General features: G+C 44.4%; 1 protein-coding gene across 3 annotated transcripts; it reads right to left on the bottom strand.

Annotated features, from left to right (window-relative positions):
* Nucleotides 1-643: 643 nt before the first annotated feature.
* On the bottom strand, nucleotides 644-20,753 carry N4BP2L1 (NEDD4 binding protein 2 like 1). Of its 3 annotated transcripts, none has more exons than XM_054973350.1 (6): nucleotides 20,574-20,753; nucleotides 20,123-20,332; nucleotides 7,273-7,400; nucleotides 5,546-5,634; nucleotides 3,880-3,956; nucleotides 644-3,038 (listed from the first exon to the last, which is right to left on the bottom strand). In XM_054973350.1, the coding sequence occupies exons 1-6, from the start codon at nucleotides 20,705-20,707 to the stop codon at nucleotides 2,792-2,794; spliced, it is 885 nt and encodes a 294-aa protein (XP_054829325.1). In that variant the 5' UTR covers nucleotides 20,708-20,753; the 3' UTR covers nucleotides 644-2,791. The 3 variants fall into 3 exon arrangements, with proteins under 3 accessions (XP_054829325.1, XP_054829326.1, XP_054829327.1); XM_054973351.1 differs by having other exon boundaries at nucleotides 20,138-20,332; XM_054973352.1 differs by lacking the exon at nucleotides 20,123-20,332.
* Nucleotides 20,754-22,257: the final 1,504 nt, after the last annotated feature.

The following is a 22,257-nucleotide window of genomic DNA, read 5'->3' as shown; positions in this document are numbered from 1 at the left end:
ACCGAATACTAAATCTGAATTGCTCACCTGTTCTGAAACTAACTACTGTACCGTGCTGGCTATCATGACTGACTGCTGTTGGAACAGTTGCAAATAGGTGGGCCTGGGTTATTACATAGGATGGTAGCAAGTCACCTGGTGGTTGCTGCCAGGCCTGGCCCCGGTGCGTCCTCCCCTCAAAGGCCAAAACAGCCCTTGAAAGGGCATCGTCCCCTGCCTTTTACTGACAGAAACAAAGGCTTTAATGGCTGGCAATATTGTTGTGGTACTTTTAAAATATTTTTCTGCAAACCTGGGGCTTTTTTTCAGCTTTGGAGAAAGATCTTCCTTGTCTGCTTGCAGCGCCAGGCTCTGAATTTAAGTATCCACAGATTTGGCCATGTTGAGGATGAGATATATTGATAACCAATGATCTGACACCAATTTAGCAATAGTGCTAATTTTAAGTTATTGGTATCATTTACTTACGTAAAACATCTGATTAATGCCCCCATCCCACCTTTATGGTTTAGATTCCTAGTAATCTTTCAGTGGGTCATGGATTCCACAACAAACTATTACTAGCCAACGTACTTACTATGTTTTGGTAATTCAATTCAGTTTAATACGTGTTAGGATTTAAACCTTTAAAAAAGTCAAAGAGTTAAAGGGTTTCTGATTCTTTATTAGAACCAATTAATCAGTTACAAAGCAAACAACTTTAGGGTGATTTCTGGAATTTTTCTTACAATTGAGACAAGTTTCCTAGATTTTCCTAGATTTTGTTTTCTGAAAATCTGTATACTGTTCTGAAGAGTTAATATGACTGGGTCCCTTAATTACTTTAAAACAGTAATCACAGTAGGGTAAGATTAAAAATGAAAAGATCCAAGCTTGTGTTAAATTCATAAAACACATAAATGCTAAAAATATTCAAAATGCACAAATCTTATAGAATGTAAGGAATTGGCTACAGAAATGCAGACTGACTCATTTTGTCACGATAATTTTTAAAAAACCCTAGCTATGTTAAGACATCTGAAGTAACATCGCCTTCGGGGATAGCTATTTATTGCCCTGTTTTATATCATTCATTATATCAGTAAAAAGGGGTTCGTTGCTTTGAAGAGCTTAGGGGCTAATGTAGCAAATACACAGAGCAGCACTTGGGGTTTATGGTGGACAAGTGGAGGAGAAAGGTTTTTAAGAGTTTTAGATAAATGTAAGACAGGAAGAAGGCACAAAGCACTTAGCACTGAATGTTAATGAAAAAGGGTCAGTTATGCCTCCATTAGTTTTTAGTTAACCTCTAGACATATAATTTTTAAAGTTGTGCCTTCTTCCCTGTTCCATGCACTTTTAAATATATTACTGCCAAATGGAACTGTTGTGCTTGTTTCAGACCTCTACCACCCCCTGGTTACAAACTACCATGAGTTGGGTATGAACAAATCTTGAGTGTTGGGAGTAAAAATAAGAATGAGAAATGACAAATAGTGGAAGAACCCACAGTACGAATAATGCTGGAACAGCAGAGAGGAAATCTATATGAGGATATAAACAGCAGCTTACAGACTGAAAAGCAGAGAGGCAATGAGGCCACCAAAGGCAAATGTCAGTTTGGAAACATAAATACAGCACACTTAATATGGAATGTAAAACAGAGTTGGTCCTGAGGAATGGGGATATCCAATTAATTACATTCTTTAATTTTTTTTACTTTATTTATACCCCATCTTTCTCCCCAATGGTGCCCCAAAGCAGCTTACAGCAGTCTCTCCGTTTTTCCCTCACAACAAACCCTGTGAGGTCGATTAGGCTGAGAGTTTGTGATTGGTCCAAGGTCACCCAGCGAGCTTCCATGGCAGATCCTAATCCATCACTCTAGTCCCCACACACTGGCTCTTAGTGCCAGTGAGAAAACATACAATCTGTGTATTGTATATAGTTAAATGGACTTACTGCCTCAAGCAGGAGAGGCCACAGATAAATGTTGTAAGTAAACTTAGGAAGGAAATCTGATAAAGCTCTACAACAGGGGCAGGCAGTCCCCAGCATATGTTCCAAAAAGTGGCATGTGTGGCTGGTCTTCACCAAAGTAACCACTGTGAGCTGAGGCCAATGACATGGAATAAAGTGACACGAATTCTTTATGCCCACTATCATTTTCCAGATATATGCAGCTACCAAGCAAGTCTGAGGCAAACCTGAGGGTGAAAGAAACTGGAGACAATGTAAGAAACTGGAGACTATGTATGCAGACCTTAAAATTATATATCAAAATGTAAATCATTTTTAGACTTAATGGTCAAAAAGCAAGATATAAAACTTGATGAACAAAAACAAATCACAGGAATGAAAATTCACTACAATTATCATTATTAGTAAACTAACAATGATTATTTGAGGTATCATTTATGCACATGCTTTTAAAAACCAAATACGTTAAAAACACCAGTGACAATTTTATGTATGGGAGCTGTTCCCTGACCACTATTATACGAGCATACTGACTTAACAAAATACTTTTACAAGTATTGTAGTAATTGAAATAATTGATAACACTAATTACTGTGGTGCTTTATCACATACACAGCCCTAATAGGAGGCATCCTGTCAAAAGTGTTTATGTAATATATAGCTGTAGCCAGAAAAATCTAAAACGTGTGTGCGTGTATGTGTTTTGGATTTTTTAAGGTTTGAAAGGAACAGGTGATTATAATGTAAATCTAGTTCAGTAGAAAAATACAAATATTTATAGTATGAAATTGTAAAAACATACATCAAAATCTTATACAACTTGGTAAAAACACTAAAAGACCCCATGGAAATCACTTCTCCTACTAAATGATCTTTCGTTTGTGGAATGGCTGTGAGCTCTTCTGTTGGATAATGCAGTGCGTGGATTGGAAAAATTTCCAGTGTTGTGAACTCCACGGGACCTGTTGCCATTTCTTGCTGGTTCTTCACAATGAAGCACAATGTGAAAAGTAACATCATGTTCATACTGTTCTTTCATCCGCTGTATCTTTTCTCTTGGAACACCGTGGCTATTATGTCTGTAGAAAAAGTGTCAAAAGGCATAAGGGCACTTCCACCAGCAGTGAAATTTTTGCCAATTCCCTCCTACTGCAAATCCCCACATCACGGGGATTCTGGACATCCCCTGAAACCCACAGGCAGTGTTTCCTGGCTCTCCCTATAACCTCCCCAAAGTTCCATTCTGCAAGCTGAGTTCCCCTTATGAACTGTAAGATCCAGCCCAATACGGTTAAAGTATAGACTACTTTAGTTCTATAACTTCAGCCAGTACAGAGTGAAATTTTCTATAGGAATTTTGTGGAATATAAAAATCACATTTTTCTTCTTTCAATAGTGCGCTAAAAGAGTAATTTAGTGATATTAATGTTCAGCCACTTCCTGGATTCCTAACTCTGTTTTTCATGTCACGGTATCAACTATTAAAGGTAAAGGTAGTCCCCTGTGCAAGCACCGAGTCATTACTGACCCATGGGGGGATGTCGCATTGCGAAGTTTTCTTGGCAAATTTTTTGTTATGGGGTGGTTTGCCATTGCCTTCCCCAGTCATCTACACTTTACCCCCAGGAAACTGGGTGCTCGTTTTACCGACCTTGGAAGGATGAAAGTGTGAGTCAACCTTGAGCTGGCTACCTGAACCCAGCTTCCACCAGGATCGAACTCAGGTCGTGTTAATGTACATTTAACTTGTGTGTGTTGAAATACCATGAGATGTTAAGAATTTGATGAAGATTTACAAGGAGATAAAAAGCAACAAAAGATCAAATATCCAGTATGTTTTTATATCTCATCCAGGTAACATGTTTTCTTTATCTTTTATCTGAATGTATAAAATATTATATGATTATGGTAAAAGCATACCTTGCTAATTCACGGACATTGAATTTCCAGTGTGTATCTGGCTCTCGAAATATAACTTCATAGTTGTTTTCAAGTGCCTGATGAGAAAAAAATGCAGCTTGTAATCCATGTTTTTTTTTTAAAGTTGTTTGTTATATTGTATAGCATTTCCCATGTTACTTTTTACTATCACCGGGGGTGGGGGTGGGGGGTGGAATTAATGGCACAGCTATTCACAATTACAGAACTGAACAGCTGACAAACAGAGAAGTCCTACTTCTTGATGACTTTGTATTGCCTACAATTTGTGGAAATCTGAATTAATCTTACTGGAAATAACATGCTGAAATTCTAGCAAAACTGCAGCCCAAAATAATATAGGGAACAGGCCACACTGTTAAAACAAAACATTTGGGGTGGCATTTGATGGTTTCCCAAAAGATTAATTCTTGTTAATTCTCCATCTTCAATTTTATGAGATTTCCAGTCAATAAGCTAAATTAGAAAACATGATAGCAAAAAATATCCATTGTGGACAGTGATTCTGATGAGTTGCTAACTTCTGACAAAAAATATTCTTCACAAAAAGCAGCAAAGTATGTTAGACATGCAGCACACTATAAATTCTGTGGTCTTAATAAAGCGGGTTATGATACATGGTCACTGAAGGAGCTGCCCTGTTAAAACATTAAAGCAGTCAAAACTGCATCAAACAAGAAAAGAAGGGGAATTAGCAGAATGATGTAGAAGTTCTACAATCAAAGTAGATTTGTTAGTGGTATTTCCAGTTTCTGAAATACCAAAAATTATATATGCACAGGAAGGTACAAAAGATGTCTCACCATGAGTAATGTCATGGGCACGGTTCAATCAGGTGCCTATACCAGTCACAATTCATTTCTGTATGTTAGCTGAAGGAAGTATATTCAAAGTATAAGTCATCTAACTGGTGTGAACACTGGGTTCACAGCACCAGCAGTGCCTATGAGAAAGAGATTGCTTTGCAACCAATTATGATACTTTGCTTATTTTCGAAAAAATAAGAAATATCTGTAAGAAGCCAAGAGTTCTTTTAAGAGATGGAACTCTTTTTATATGCTGGAGCATGGCTTATATCTGTGAGGTAGAAGAGCCGGAGTGTGTGTGACTGGCCCAAGGTTACTCAGCAAGCTTCCCTGCCAGAGTGGGAATTCGAACCTGGGTCTTCCAGATCCCACTCCAACATTCTAATCACTACGCCACCATGGCGCTCAGAAACAGAAAGCTGGCCATGCCAATTGTTTTTGTGTGTGCTATTCATTGGTATAGATAGCAATGGAGAACCTCTGAACATCACCAGCGTTTTTTTCATATACACTGCAATGGATTAATTTACAGATATATGCCTTTAGAATTATTTATGGCTTCAGAAAAATGAGAAAATGTTTCAGTGCTAAGATATGCTGCCAAAAGTTTACCATAATAAAAATGTGGAGCTTGACAATAATTAAAAAGGAGGAGATAACCCACCTCAGGGACTTTCTGGCCTTGGACAAAGTATTTTTCTTCTACAGAAATTCTAAGGTTTGATATATGTTTACATCTGTAACAGAATCCTGCAGCTCTTCTGCCTCCCTCAGCAGCTAGGGATATTTGCTTATCTCACAGCTAAACATTAAGAATGTCAACAGGGCATAATTTTCCCTACCATTATCACATATGGCTTCATTTCCCAAGCGTGGATGTTGGTATTATCAATAATAACTGGGGATTTCCCATTCTTCATTGCTTTACGTGCTGTAACATAATAATGTAAATGTTTTAAAAGACCAAACAATTGGTGGAACCAGTCATCCTGTATCTATGTAGCTGTCCTATATTAGCCTCTGGTAACTAACCTTATGTTGCAGAAGTGGTGAGATAGCCTTTAGAAACAGTCTGGTTTATTCTTGTTACACGCTTGCTGCTTCTTATTTTTGGCTTCATAGTTTTCGCCCACATTAATATCGAATATGGGTTGCATCCTACAAGTTTTTAACTTGTACAGGGTAAATGTTCATCTTGGTTCCATGATGCCCAGAATAACCGTTCAGGAGTCCTAAGGGACCCTCTTCTGTCTTGCACCAGAATTAAAACTGGGACAAACCAACACTTTCCAAATAAGAAATGGAAAAGATTCTGGGCAAGTTTCATCACCCAAAAACTGCAGAAAACTTTGCAACTTTCATACCACTTTCATCTCTAAAATAATGGTCCAAAAGTCCACAGCAACTGCCCCCTCCTCCCTTTAGGGTTCCAGATTAAAACCACTGCCACTACCAGTGTGTAGCTGTAGAGCTCGTCTTCCTGAACATAGCCAGAGCACTGCAAAAACATGTAGGAAACAGATGCAACTGCCCATGCAACTTCTGAAAACAATTTTATTTTTCTTGTGTGAAAGATGTGTAGAAAGTTTTTGATAACATATTGGTTACAACTGTACTAGTTATGGTTTGGTAAATTTGTCAGTTGGCCATCTCTGCTTTAAGCAGCTTGTAAATTAATCCCAAATTACCATGGACTGTAGCAGTAAGGGGGGTTGTGGGATTTTCCCCTTCTTATGTGTGACCACTACTTCCTATGGTCCTTTTCAGTTAGCATTTGAGAGTTATTTGATAAGTTTCAATTTGATAAGTTTCATAGTACAGGTTTCCTGTGGCTATGCTGGGCAATGTAATTTCTACCAGGAAAAGATAAAGAGAAGAAAACTTACTGGGAAACAAACAACATGTAAACAAAAGGTGTAGTCTGTTTATTGATAGTGGGTATACATCTGCCTTGTAGATTTCAACAGCAATGTAAATTGAGGGCACAGGCTATACAAATCATTATTAGTCTGGCCAAAAGGAACTCTCTTAAGCGTCTAATTAATTTAAGCCCTTCAAGTGTTAGCTTTCATGCATTCCACCTAACCCCCATGTTATAAGATTGTAGTTAATAAATACTTAATATTTATCTAGTTTAAATATTTCTATTCCATGCTGTCTAAATAAGTCACCGGAGGCAGTTTCCAGCATAAAACAAACAATAAAAACAGCAGTACAAAAGTCAATGAAAGCTACAAGATCCAACTTTTTAAAAGTCCTCATAGAACATCAAATATCTTGCAACATCTGCACTGTAAAACAGCAATATAAGTTAAAAGGGCATGGCAACCAATATTAGTAGTTGTGTTTTAATCAATTCTATGTTATATTTATGAACAGTGCAAAAGCAAAATAGACATTTGCATAGTAAGGACTACTTCAGGTATTACCTTTTTTGTACTGAGACCCTCTTTCCAGGATATAGAAATGCAAGTGTCATGTACAAAGTGTAACAGATGAAGCCATCCATAAAACTATAAAAGTGTCAAGCAAAGTCCAAACCACAAGGGTTAGGATGGGATTTACTTACCTCTTTTCTGGTTCCACTTGTGTGCATCTTCCAGACAATCAGGATCAAATATGTAAGAGCCATCCTCTGTGAAAAAGTAGTCATCAGTGCTGAAAATTACTGCACTGGGAAATTCACGTTTCAATTGCCTGAAGAAGCAAAAAATCCACAAGGAGAAGTGATGGGTTACTGAAACACTTTATTTTGCAAATACAATACTCTATATTGGAAGGTCTTAATGAATGAATACACACAGGATACTTAGCTGTTCTGATGTCTGCTTCCCGCATAATTCCTTAGAAAACACAAGATGAGGTTTTTGGTTTTTTTGCAAAATGCACTTTACTAATGTTATATTGGCGACACCTCCCTAATTAAGTTTAAAAAAATAGACTCATATGCATTAATTAGAGTTTAATATTTGTTTACATTTATTAAAGATTTTTGCTTGCAGAACAAGGATGACACTTACACGCCTCTGAGAGTGTTACAGCAAGTCAAAAAGACTTGCGACATGCACCGATATTTCATTCGGACGACTGCCAGCATCTGGTGGCTGTTTTCCTACAGTATCTTGTCAATCTTTTCTAATGTCTGTGGCCTAAATGCTAGGTTGCCACATGTGGGTGGGTAGAGAGGGCAACAAATCCTCATATTTGATAGTGCTTCAAAGGCAAGGCCACAGGTATGACGCAGACCCTTAGCCTCAAATAGTGATGACACAAACCCACCGGAGACATCAAAACTGACCCTCAAGAAAAAGAATGACACAACAGGTACTGCAGGTGCAGCTTTTATTGAGAAACATCAATTAGGAAGTGAATTCTGACAGCCTTACACAGAAAGTTTTCTGCATGAACAAAATGACGGAGAAGTAACAGCTATCTTCATCAACAAATCCTGGATACGCTGTCCATTTCATAACCATCTTTACCGCACCATAGAAAATCACAGGACTCCCACCAGAACAAAAAGAGGACGATGGCATAGAGTGGATAGGGGTAGGGATCCTAACCCTATCCTACCACCCTACGCAAAGTTCTTTCCTTTAGCCTACAGAGCCTTCCTCCAACTTAAGAGGCCCTTATGTTGGAGGAAGGCACCTTGGACCAAACGATACCAAAATTCACATCAATGAAGAGCCAGTAGAAAGAAAGCCCATTTGCATAACTGAAACTATGCATCTTAATATTACTGACAATTGGCATGTTAACATCTTACAATATTTCTGTAGCCCAAACGTTGCTTGTTGCTAGTCCATTGTTAGGAAGTGGCACACAGGAGCTCTATCGGGTTTTAGTAAACTGGCATAAACCAGCACGTTTCTCACTTGCTAGTCACGTCTATCATTTCCTTTTCTGTGGAACATCTCTAAGAAGCCCTTGAGTCCCATAAAAAAACCTTTGCCTGCTGTTCCCTTCACATTCTGATTATTCAAGCATCCCAGCTACACTCCCTATAGGCCTTGAAGATTTCCTTTTCCTGGAGCAGTAAGTGGCTTTACAGTCATACAGTACCACAGAGGAGTAGATGCAGAGGAGTTAGCCGTGTTAGTCTGTGGTAGCAAAATCAAAAAGAGTCCAGTAGCACCTTTAAGACTAACCAATTTTATTGTAGCATAAGCTTTCGAGAATCAAGTTTTGCTGCTACAAACCAACACGGCAAACTCCTTTGAAGCCTCACACAAGCCAATTAATCTCCACACCAAAAGGAGATGTTTACATTTACTAGCAAAGGAATGTTTTGGTTGCATCCTCCCTCTCCCCCCCTAATTGCATCTTCTCTCTCCTCCCCTCCTCCCCCCTCCTCTTCTATATTTGACCAGTTTCTGTACCATGCATCTGACGAAGAGAACTTGATTCTCGAAAGCTTATGCTACAATAAAATTGGTTAGTCTTAAAGGTGCTACTGGACTCTTTTTGATTTTGACAGAGGAGTAGCTGGCTTCTCGCCGATAACTACTGCAGCCCTTGCTTTTGTTCTAGATGGCACTGGGAGTGAGAAACAGCCTGTGTGGGGAATGGTTGCCTGTTTGGCAAAAGGAATAATGTCAGGGTGTGCTGAGTAACCAGCAGCAGCTGCTGAGCTGCAGCAAATAGTTTCAGCAACTAGATGCTCATTAGCGGTTGGTTGGTAAGAGAGACAAGGAGCTTATTGCCTACAGGCTCTTCTGTTCTATGTGCCTCACTGCTAGCAACCCCTCAGATGTCAGGAAGTATCTATTACGAAGTGAATCAGCCTTACACAGGAAGCTTTCTGCATGAACAAAATGATGGAGAAGTAACAGCTATCTTCATCAATGAATCCTGGATAAGCTGTCCATTTCATTACCATCTTTACCACACCACAGAAAATCACAGGAGTCCCACCAGGGCTCCTTGGATGTCAGCAAGCAGGGAATTCCCTGTAGGGGAAAATAACAAAGGCTTCAAGACAATTCTCACCCATCCATTGCAGAGACTAGAAGTGAAACTCTCCTTGCAGTCTCCGGTGTTTCTGCCTTGGCTTATAATCTGCAAGTCATGAATGTGTGGACAACAGGAACAGCAGACAGAAAAGCTGCCTATCATAAACCCACAAAAACATCTGCGCTCTCCTACCACATTCACTGGTGCATGGTGAGAGTTTATTTGTGTCAGGTCCAGTATATATCTAAACTGTACTGACTCCATTTTCTAATGCTTCTAGTGTTTAAGTGCTTTCTCCCCAGGTGCACCAGTTCCCAGGCAGCATTCCCACCAGAGGAGATTGTTGTGTCTAACACCGTTCCACCAAGCATTGGCCTTGAAGGAGAGCAGCTTCCCAGGACTGAAAGATGTTGTTTTGAGAACTATGGGGGGAGGCTGTTCCAGATGGGTATTGTTACTCTGTATCCTATGCTTGCTCTTCATTGGTAACAATGATCATGTACCATCCTGAGTCTCCTATTCAGGACAGTGGACTATAATGGACCTTTTCTGCAATAAAGCTTCCTTTGCCAGACATTGGACTTATTCTTGCCTCTAAAGGGAATCTTGCAGAGAGTACCTTATTTAGCCACAGTCTGACATTTTGTTACCAATCATGTCTGAGTCGGGCCCAGCGGAATCCAAGGTTGTCCCGGACAGGGATCCTTTGTTTGATCCGTATGCGTCTCCCGACAATCAACCGGTGCAAACCCAAGACTCCCAGGAGCTGGGAGCAACCGGGAACGGAACCGGAGTCTCCACTTCTACCTTGCCTCTCATCGACTTCAGTACTCGGAACGAGACCGAAAGCAATCTCGGGGCAAGGCCGAAAGCAACCGCTCTCCCCTTGATCTCGGTGCCCACCCCGTCGGAGTGGGGAGCCAGGCCCCGAGAAACCAGAGAGCGCCGGGCAGGTGGACTCCATCCACGAGTCTCGATGGACGGGCGCCGAAGCCTAGAAACCGTTCCGGAACTAGGTAGCAGCCAACCATGGCGATATTGGAACAGGACGTTTGAGCAGATGGAGGGGGACACGTCTCGCCGAGGCGCCCTGAGTTGGGATTATTCCGAACTTGCCCCGTGGAAGGAGCCAACGGAAGTCCCGGAACAAAGTTGGGAGCAGATACGAGGTCGCACCTATGCGGTAGATACCAGCATATCGGCCGTGACGGGTATGGCCAAGGGAATTCTAGCCGCGAGGTCGCGAATAGTCCAAGGGGACCCTCCTCCGTGGGGCCCTTTCTCCCCGGTGAGTACAGCGAATGAAGGTTCCCTGAGCGAACAACCAGGGCCAAGTCGTATACAACAATTAGAAGCTAAGCTGATGGATATGGAGGAACGTTTGGCTCACGCCATTCATTTAATTTCCTCAATGGGGGCTGGGGAAAGACTGTCTCCTGAAGAGATGGCGATACAGATAGCTACCCTTCAAAGTGTCATCTCCTATCCGATGGAGGAAGTTCAGCAGCGGTCGTCGCCTACCGGCGAGGGGGGCACCTATCCTGGCGAATCGGGAGAACAACCCAAGGAATTTCCCACTCAGCGAGAAACTCCACCGAGAAGGGACCACCCGGTTGTGCCATCCGGTGAGACTCCCACCGAGCCTCCTATCACGGGAGGGGATGTGCCGCCAGACGAAACCCCCGTTGAAAGGCCTACGGAAGGGGAGGAAAAGCCAAGTGATACACCGGTGATACCCCCCCATACTTCCCCTAAAACGGTCCGGCCGGACCAAGCGGGAGCACCCGTGGCTCCATCAGGGGAGGGAGCCCCTGGTCAACCGCGCGAAACTGTTCCCGTCGGGCAACCTCCGGGAGATGGTCTACCAGCGCCAAAAGGCCAGCCGACGCTTCCCAGAACAACAACGCCTGGAGGGGCAAGCCCGCGCGGCCTTCCACCCATTCGGCCTTCGCCGCTGCGGCCCCTTCCGCTTCGACCACAACTAACCCCGCCGCTGCAGCCGATACGTTTGCCACTGGAACAGCCCGTAAGACCGCCTCCGAACCAAACGATGGGGCCTACACCACTGCGACCCCACCAACCCACCCCTCAGCGGCCGATTATTACTCCGCCGCACCAACCTCAACCGCTACGGCCAGCACCTCCGGCATTGCCACCAGCTCGGCCGAGAGCACCACCGCCAGCCCAGCCGAGAGCACCACCGCCAGCCCAGCCGAGGCCGGCACCCCCGGCTCAACCGGTGAGGCCACCGCCAGCACAACCGGGTCCCCTCATACCTCAAGTGCCATTGAGGCTTCCGGCGGACTTCTACCCAGCCCCGGCTCCGAGGCAAGACCTCCCAATGGGTTGGGTGAAACTGGACGCCACTTTTGATGGGGATCCCTCCAAACTGGGCTTTTTTCTAGTGCAAGTCGTGCAATTCTTCAACCGGTGGGGACACCTCTTCGGCAGCGAGGCCAGCCAAATTGAACACCTCGGCTCCCGCTTACAAGGGAAAGCAGCGGACTGGTACGTAGGACTATATAATATCGGGGCCCCAGAACTCGATACTCTCCAGGGGTTGGTGGATGCTATTAGAGCACAATATGAAGATCCCTTAGAGGAAACCAGGGCCCGAACAGAATTGCAGGCCATTAAGCAGGGCAGCATGGCAGCGAGAGACTATATCACGAAATTCCGACAATTGGCTGCCAAGTGCCCCAGGTGTGAGGAGTCCACAAAAATTATTCTGTTCAAACAAGGACTTAATCCGAGACTTTTGGACAGAGCCCTCATGCAAGACAATCCCCCTACGCTGTTAGGTTGGATTCAACTTGTTTGCGAAGTGGAAAATCGCATTTTAGAAGTCCGTTTGGTTGAGCAACAACAACAAACGGGACAAAGAAGACCATTGACCTTACAGAAGGGAGCTCGGGGAGCTGGCTACGCCACCCGTGGAGCGAGAGATGCTAGATGGCAACAAGGGCTGTGTTTGCAATGCGGACAGGCTGGTCACTTTGCAGCACAATGCCCCTACCGGCCTGTGCAAAGACCTCCGCTTCAATTACGGCGTCCAACCCTTGCTCCGTTCCCTACGCTCCAACGCCCGACTCCAGCTCCACGAGCAAACAGAGGCCGCGGCGCTTCCCAAAGGCCAGCCTCAGAAAGAGGGCTGGAAGCGGAAGAAGTTATGGAATACGATCCTGCTTCCCCATCTGCAGAAGTCAATCCAGAAAGTCCCCAGTTGGGAAACGAGATGGATCTGTCGTAAAAGGGCCCAAACGACAGATCCGCCCCAAGCCCGTCCCTGCACGGAACCGGCCACCTGGGTCCATTTTATTCATGCCAGTGACTTTAATCAACCCAGAAAGAAAAATGCACATTCGAGTGCAAGCTCTTATTGACTCGGGTTGCTCAAGAGATATCATAGCCCCAGCTCTAGTCAATGGACTAGTCTTACCAACTCGGGAATTACAAAATCCAGTAATTTTTGAACAAATGGATGGTACCAACATGAATCCGGTCACAACTGAAACCATCCCGGTGATCACAGGCATGGGACAACATTGGGAAAAGAGGTCCTTTGTCATCAGTTCTACTGCCAAGTACCCGTTAATTCTAGGCAGCAAATGGTTATGTGATCACAATCCCTATATAGACTGGGCTCAAGGATGTATTACCTTCAATCATGCCAACTGTGAAAATCACCGTTGGAATCAAAACTGGGGCAAAGACCCTACTCAGAAAGAAAAGGCCCTCCTTACCCAAGAAGAAGTCAACCAAATACCCGAACCTTACTGGCCTTTTCTAAACGCTTTCTCGGAGGAGGAAGCGGACACGCTGCCCCCGCATCGACGAACGGACTGTGCGGTGGAAATTTTACCAGGAGCCTCACTACCCAAAGGGAGGCTCTACCCCATGAGTCTCCATGAACGTGAAGAGCTCCGGAAATTCATCGACACCAACCTCCAACGAGGGTTCATCCGCCCAGCCTCTAGCTCCCACGCCGCTCCAGTTCTCTTCGTGAAAAAGAAGGATGGGGGACTTAGACTGTGCACGGATTTCCGAGGACTAAATGCAGTGTCCACCAACAACGCCTATCCTATACCGCTCATCCGAGACCTTCTCAACGTCGTGGCCCAAGGTAAGATCTTTACGAAATTAGATCTAAAAGATGCTTACTTCCACGTTCGTATCAAGGCAGGGGATGAGTGGAAAACCGCGTTTAATACGCCCCTCGGACAATATGAATACTTAGTTATGCCTTTTGGATTGACGGGAGCCCCGTCTGTATTCATGTCCATGATAAACGAAGTTTTACATGAATTTCTATACAAAGGGGTGGTGGTGTACCTTGATGATGTTTTAATTTATTCTAACACCGAGGAAGAACATGTTCAAATGGTACAAAAGGTCCTGGCCACCTTGATGAAGAATAAACTGCCCATCAAATTGTCCAAATGTGAATTCCATAAAACCGAACTCACTTACCTTGGGTATTGTATCTCACAAGAGGGGTTGAAAATGGATCCAGCCAAAATACAGGCGATCCAAGATTGGCAAACACCCACCACCCGCAAAGAACTGCAATCCTTCCTGGGTTTTGCCAACTTCTATAGAGACTTCATAGCAAATTTCGCCCAAATCACACTCCCCTTAACAGAATTGCTGAAAACCAAAGATAAAGGGGACCAAGCCAAAAAACCCTCTGCTAAACTACAATGGACCCCCGATTGCCAAACGGCCTTCGAATGCCTTAAAAAGCAATTTGTAACGGAACCCATCCTCTCCCACCCCAACGAACAGTCCCCCTTCATAGTACAGGTCGACGCCAGCGATACGGCGATAGGGGGGGTTTTGCTGCAGAAGGGGGAGGATGGGAAATTGCGGCCTTGTGCATTCTTGTCTAGAAAGTTCTCAGAGGCAGAAAGGAATTGGAATGTGTGGGAGAAGGAGGCCTTTGCAGTGAAAGCAGCTCTCACAAACTGGAGGCATTGGCTGGAGGGGGCGAGATACCCTTTTGAGGTCTGGACAGATCATAAAAATTTGGAGGCCCTACGAAGCCCACGCAGACTGAATGCCAAGCAATTGCGGTGGGCGGAATTCTTTTCCAAGTTCAACTTCACCCTCAATTATCTCCCGGGCAAAACTAACTTTTTGGCGGACGCCCTGTCGCGCATGCCCCAACATAAAAGCAAACGGGCGGAGACTGTCGACACGGTCTTCTCGCCTAAGCAACTTGGGGGCGTGGTGACTACTCGCAGCCGTGCTAAGCAGGCCCTCCCGGCCGACCAAGAATGGAAATCGAAACTCAAAACTGAAGTGGAGAAGGAGGGGGATAAAGCTCCGCGAAACAAACTAACCCAATCCCCACAGGGGGATTGGCTAGCTGGGAGCAAGTTTTATGTCCCGGACAGCCTTAAGCTGGATGTCTTGCAGCGCTGTCATGATGCTCCCACTGCTGGACATTATGGGTACCTGAAAACTTTACACCTAGTTCAAAGACAATTCTGGTGGCCGGGCATGCGCAAAGACATTTCCCAATACGTTAGTTCCTGCCCTGTTTGCCTCAGCGCAAAAACCAGGAAAGGGAAACCTCCGGGCCTCCTGCAACCATTAGAAACGCCGAACAGGCCCTGGGAAGTAATCTCCATGGACTTTATCACTGATCTACCTCTTTCAAAAGGACACAATTGTATTTTAGTTGTGGTAGATCTATTCTCCAAACAAGCCCATTTTATCCCCTGTACTGCTATACCCTCCGCTCGAAAACTAGCGGATCTGTTTCTAAAACACATCGTAAAATTACATTCTTTTCCGTCCAAGGTGATTTCGGATCGCGGCGGACAATTCGTTGCCAACTTCTGGCGGGAGCTTTTGAAAATGTTGAATATTGAACAAGGTATCAGTTCAAGCCACCACCCACAAACCGACGGACAATCCGAAAAAACTAACCAAATTTTAGAACAATTTCTTCGTTGCTACATTAATTTTCAACAAGATAATTGGGTGGACCTTCTTCCCCTAGCCGAATTCTCCTATAACAACAGTGTACACGCTTCAACGGGAGAGGCTCCATTCAAAATTGTGTACGGGACTCACTTCGATCCCTTCCCGTTAGACGCACCCCCTCTCCATTCCTCTAAACTGCCAGATGTATCTTCATGGTGGGGGGAGGCGGCGCAGCAATGGACTCTTATTAAGAAACACCTTGAAAAAGCCAAACTGGATTACAAAAAATACGCAGACCGCCATCGTGTGGCCGAATGGGAATTACAACCTGGAGATCATGTGTATATTTCCACAAAAAACCTAAAGCTAGCTCAAACCAGCCGCAAACTCGCTCTAAAATTCCTGGGACCTTTTCCTGTGCGCAAAATAATAAATAAGGTGACTGTTGCTGTAACTTTGCCTAAAAACCTGCGCCATGTGCATGATACGTTCCACGTCAGCCTTCTAAAGAGAGCTCCCACCGACAACAAATGGCACATCAGAGCTCCACCCATTCCAACTTTGATTGACGACCAAATACACTATGAGGTACAACAAATCTTGGACTCTAAGCTCAAGCGAAACCAGCTTTTTTACCTCATTCGCTGGAAGGACTTTGATTCTGGTTACGATGAATGGGTGAATTCTGCACATGTTCATGCTCCTAGATTAACCAAAGCTTTTCATACTCGCTATCCATATAAGCCAGGGGGGGATCTATTTTAAGGGGGGCAGAATGTCAGGTCCAGTATATATCTAAACTGTACTGACTCCATTTTCTAATGCTTCTAGTGTTTAAGTGCTTTCTCCCCAGGTGCACCAGTTCCCAGGCAGCATTCCCACCAGAGGAGATTGTTGTGTCTAACACCGTTCCACCAAGCATTGGCCTTGAAGGAGAGCAGCTTCCCAGGACTGAAAGATGTTGTTTTGAGAACTATGGGGGGAGGCTGTTCCAGATGGGTATTGTTACTCTGTATCCTATGCTTGCTCTTCATTGGTAACAATGATCATGTACCATCCTGAGTCTCCTATTCAGGACAGTGGACTATAATGGACCTTTTCTGCAATAAAGCTTCCTTTGCCAGACATTGGACTTATTCTTGCCTCTAAAGGGAATCTTGCAGAGAGTACCTTATTTAGCCACAGTCTGACAATTTGCATTTAGAAGTTTGCTGGCATGTTTATAAAGTGTCTACAAACTACATATCTATCCTGTATCTTTGGTGTGTTGGGAAACAGCTGCAGCTTATTTAACTAGTAAATGTTATTCCTGATAACAGGGATTGACTGAAAGACAACTAGCAGATGCCTTATAAACATGAATTTGAGTGTTATCTCTACATACCCTGGAACGTTAAAGGTCGGAAGGGGTGGAGAGCTCTGCTTTAAGGTTAACCCTCCTTTTATCTACCTATATGAGATGGAGTTGAAGTAGAATTGAAGTTCCTAGTAGGAATTTGTGAATGGATCCCTAAGGCAGAGTATCTGTAAGAGTCCTGTAAAGACAAGTATTTATCTGCTTTTCATTTTTGTTTGGTCTTCATGGTTACTGAATGTTTGTTGTTTGTGCAAGGTTGTCCCATCATCAAATTTCCAGTTTACTGATAATTCTGAAAATACTGGGGGGAAATGCCTCATGACATGCATCATGGTATACAAGATTTGTGTTCCTGGCAACTCTTTGCACTGTGTTGTATTAGGCTGCAGAGTTAGTCATGATCTTATACTCCACTGTAGCTACTGTACTGTCCAGGCAAACACAATCTCGTCAGATCTAAGAAGCTAAGCAGGGTCAACCTTGGTTAGTATTTGGATGGGAGACCACCAAGGAAGTCAAGGATCCTACAAAAAGGCAGGCAATGGCAAACTCTCTCTGTTCTTCTCTTGCCTTGAAAACCCTATGCGGTTGCCATAAGTCAGCAGTGACTTGATGGCACATTACACACACATCTAGGTTCTCCTTTGACTTCAATGGGAGTGTTTTTAAGCGTGCAGTCTTTCTACACTGGTCCCTTACAGAACACAACCTTATAAGCACACAACTTACCCTCACTGCCCTTGTGTCTCTCTAATAGCAGACGGAAACTCCAAGGGACTTCCTTACAGTGCAAAAAATAAGGGAAATTGGGCAATGAACTTAGGGCAAATTATACAGAACTCAGCTGCAATTTGAAGCCTAGACAAGACACTCAGAGTAACATTAACAAGAACAGGACTTTACTATTCATGCTACTATTTATCCCTTAAGAGGCATCACCATAGTGGATTTACTTATAAACCCCTCAGAGAACTGATCTATAGTTCCTGGCCTGTACGAGGGGGTAAAAGGATTACTCATTAAATCTGCAGGTGATACCACTTCAAGGGAGTAGCGAACACCCTTGAAGACAGGGATAGAATTCAACAAGATCTGAATACAATGGGAAAGTGAGATTTGAATAACACACAATTTAATGTGGTTCAAATGCAATCTTGGGGTGTATTAACAAAGGCATAACATCCAAATCACAGGATATCATTATTCCACTTATATACCACATTGGCCAGGTCCCATCTGGAGTATGGTGTGCAGTTCTGGAAGCCTTACTTCAAAAAGGATACGGACAAGTTGGAACTGGTACAGAGGAGAGCAACCAAGATGATCAGGGGCTTGGAGACCAAGCCCTATGAGGAAAAACTGAAGGACCTGGGAATGTTTGGTTTGGAGAAGAGGAGACTGAGTGGAGACATGATTACTCTCTTTAAGTATTTAAAAGGCTATCACTTAGAAGAGGGAAGGGAGTTGTTCCTGTTGGAAACAGTGACAGGACTTGAAACAATGGGTTTAAACTACAGGAGGGAAGGTACCAGTTGGACATTAGGAAAAACTTCTACATGTTAAGGGTAATTCAGCAGTGGTATCGGCTGCCTGGGGATGTGGTAGGTCCCCCCTCATTGGCAGTCTTCAAGGAACAGCTGGATGAATGTTGGGGGTGCTTTAGGCTGTTCCTTCATTGGGTAGGGGGCTGGACTAGATGGTCTGTAAGACTCCTTCCAACTCTATGAGTCTATAAGCTGGGGAATATCTCTTTCATGGGTTGATAGCAGATGAGAGCTGAGACTGCAAAAGGAGCATGGGAACTAAGCTGGCCTTCTGTAATAAAACAGGCACTGAAACCCTATTGAAAATTGGATTTGGGTTCATAAATGGTTTTTTAACTCTCTGGTTTGGTTTCAGTTCAGACAGAAACTTTGACAAACTGAGCTCTGGAGAACCAGTTCACAACAAAAGGCTTCCTCGCCTTGTAACCCACCAAGCTGAAGACAGGCCACCAGCTCAAATCTTGCAGCCTGCCATCTGTTTTAAATGCCTGAGTAGAGTCTTTGCTTATGACAAACTGTTTGCATCAAACAAACTGTCACAAGGACACTGTGATTTCAAAACAAGGTGATTCCACATGAGTTGCAGGCACTGGCTCTCTGCTGTGCGGTTGCTGGAAAATGTGTTTACTTTAAAGATAGCAGAGCAGGAAGGGGCAGATACACCACTGTTATACTCTGGGTTACCTCAATTAGAAGAAAGATACAAAGCATGCAAAAGGTGTCTTGTATCATTTCATATGGTTGGGGGTTAAAGCAGTCCAGCATAACAGATGACATACTTTGCTAAACACAGTCCAAACACACCATGCAAACTTCCTTCCTCGTTTTGTTTATCAGCCATTATTTCAGAAAGAAGAACGCTGGGTTTGTGCCACTTGGTGGAACAAAACTGAGCAGTCCTGGCTTAAAATACCAGCAAATGCTTTTTAAGGCAAATGTAACTATTTCTGACCTTACCCCCTGCCTCAAACCCTTGCTAGTAAAATGTGAAGCAGCAGGGCAAAACCAAAAAAATCAGAGTTTTTCTTCCTCAAAGCTATCAAACATCCTTTCCACATTCACCAACTGCTTCAAAACAATACACAAGTGTGAAACCTGGAAACACTGAATTTACTTCATTTTCAATGCAACACTGATTATCACTAGTGATCCCTGATTGATATTCTGCTTATAAGCGTTGTTAGATTAAGGAGCCACCCAACTAACTCTCTGAAATATTCTCATTAGTTATCTACTGTTACGGAAGAAAGAATAAACTGCCAAAATCCTGTAAGACTAAGAAAAGTTTGGATCGGAATGGTCAATTCATGGCAATAATTTTAAAAAGATCACACGTATATGTTTTTGGATTTGAAGATCTGAGTCCAGTGGCACCTTAGAGAGCAACAAGATTTTCAGGGTATAACCTTGTGAGAGTCAAAGCTCCCTTGTTCAGACATCGGAAGGAGTGGAGATCCCTGAGCCTTTAGGGCATTCCAGCCAGAAGGCGGGAAGGGTGTTGCTAGGAAGAGCGGCAGGATGCAAACGTACAAGGCCACTTGATTAGATGCTTTGTGGGCGTTACTGGAACAGCCGCCCCGGTTTTTTGCACTGTTAGTAGAGGAAGCAAGACTAGGGCTGGAACAACTAACATAAAAACGGAAGACCTTCTCAGTTTATTGGAGAGATGGGAAGCCTCTGGAGGGCGATCACTGGGGAACCAGCAGTAGCCACCCCAGTTCAACCGACCCACTGTGACTCTCCTCTTGTTCTCCAGGCCGGCTGTAACATGTTCTCGGCCACCCAACGAGGGCACCAACTGTTCTTGGTAGGTTAAGATCCCTTTAACAACAATATGGCAGCTGAAAGTGAAACGAATTACAGCATTTACTCAAATGCCAGGCGACATTCTGTTCACACGTCAGGGGGGGGAGGAGGGTCACCTTCACATGGGCATAAAAGTTCGTTTGCGTCCCGGAATAATCTTTGTGCGCGAGTCCCAACAGGGTCGCGCGGAGCGATTCCAACGCAGGCGCCCCGAGTCACGGCGGAAGCCCGCAAGGCAGCTCCCGAGTCAAGGGGCCGGGGCCGGGGGCGCGTTACCTGGCCAAGGTAGTCTTTCCGGAGCCGGGCAGGCCTCGCAGCAGGTAGAGGCTTTTGCTGAAGCGGCGCCTGCGGCGAGGGGCCTGCGGCTGGAGGCTCAGGCCGCCCAAGGCGAGCACGAGGCTGTCGTCCATGGCCTGACTGCACAGCGGCAAAGTGCGCTGTTTACATCCGACGGGCCTCGTGATGGGGCGGGCCAGGGCCCGGCCGCGCCTCCTGCGCCCTTTGGAGGCCTAGAGGCGGAGCCCTGCCCGGAATCAGCCGTGGCTTCCCCGCCCTGCCTCGCTTTTCTGGCGGAGCACGGCTCGGGTGAACAGGGCGCCTCTTCGGGGAGAAGGGGCGCCCGCAGTCCTGGCCGCGTCGGCTGTTGCCGAGGAAGGAGCACCTGAAACTGCAGCCAAGTCCTTGGGGAGAAGTTTTGTTCAGCGCTTGGGTCTTTCCTGCACTCAAAGCTGCCAACTCCAGAATGGGAAATTCCTGGAGATTTGAGGTAGAGCCGAGGATTGGGTAGGGTTGCCAATCTCCAGGCAGTCCTAGCGTTCTCCTGGAGTTTCAGCTAATCACTAGACCACAGATATCACTTCCCTTGGGGGAAATGGCAGCTTCGAAAGGCACTCATAGCGCCCTTGACCGCTCTTCCCACCCCAAACTGTCATCCACAGGCACTGCCCATAAATCCCCAGGAATGCTCCAAACTGGAGTTGGCATCTCTAGGTAGGGATGGGCCTCAGTGGGGTATAGTAACGTAGAGTCCACCCTCTGAAGCAGCCATTTTCTTCTGAGGGACTGATCTCTCTAGTCTGGAGAGTAGATTTAATGCTGGGAGTTCTCTAGGTCCCACTTGGAGTTGGGCAGCCTCATGGACAGGGCCACAAATGAGGCCATAGAAGACACACATAAATCTGTGCTCGTACATCAGCTGCCTTCATTTAACTACAGTCCCTCTCATCAATTTACTCATGTATAATCTTACACTATTTGATTACATTGTTCTCTTGAGTTTGTGGTTGCATCATTATGCTCTTTTTAGTGTGTGTTGAAATCCAGTTTATTTGCTGTGTTGGTTGTATGGTATGTTGTACAATTATATTTTTAATGTGTGATCAACCTTGAGACTTGGGGACAAAGGCTGAGAAAGTGAGACTTGGTGAGAAATGTAAATGAAATGAATGGATGACCTCAGGACAGTCATACACACTCTCAGCCCCACCTACCTTAACCATTGCTGAAGCACAGTGGTTAAATGGTTGGGCTGTTATTCAGCTCTCTACTGGTTTGGCTTCCCACTACTGTCATGAGCTCAGCAGGTGGCCTTGGGTAAGCCACTCTTTTCAGCCCCAGCTCTGTTATGGGAAAAATACTTTGTTCACCCCTCTGAGTGGGGCACTAATCTGTCCAAAAGGGCGGTATATAAACAGTTTTTGTTAATAAGGTTGTTGTAAGGGTTAAATGGGGGAGAGAACAATATCATGTAGAAGCAACCTGTACCTCAGCTATCAAAGCCACTGATTTATTCAAGCTTCTCTTTCTGTTTAGGCAGCCACAGTTGGGGTGGAGCAGCTGTGTTAAAAGAACAGCTAGCAGTAGCTGAACCCAGCTTGTGGCTTTGTTCACAACTCCAGGAGAAAATCAAATTGCTCGCGTTATAGCCCATCAATATGATTTTCTGTTTTCTTATTCTGGA

Source organism: Eublepharis macularius, chromosome 3 (genome assembly GCF_028583425.1).
Source record: "Eublepharis macularius isolate TG4126 chromosome 3, MPM_Emac_v1.0, whole genome shotgun sequence".
In the NCBI taxonomy this organism is placed as follows: domain Eukaryota; kingdom Metazoa; phylum Chordata; class Lepidosauria; order Squamata; family Eublepharidae; genus Eublepharis; species Eublepharis macularius.
The sequence above is the reverse complement of the archived record's forward strand: the minus strand, read 5'-3'. Positions and strand labels throughout refer to the sequence as shown.

Excerpts from the sequence above, each read along its gene's own strand:
- N4BP2L1 (XM_054973350.1), bottom strand. The coding sequence starts at position 20,707 with ATGGACGACAGCCTCGTGCTCGCCTTGGGCGGCCTGAGCCTCCAGCCG. Across the intron at positions 5,635-7,272 it reads CAAGTGGAACCAGAAAAGAG|CACGTAAAGCAATGAAGAAT; the intron begins GTAAGTAAATCC and ends ATTATGTTACAG. Across the intron at positions 3,039-3,879 it reads AATGTCCGTGAATTAGCAAG|ACATAATAGCCACGGTGTTC; the intron begins GTATGCTTTTAC and ends CTTTTTCTACAG.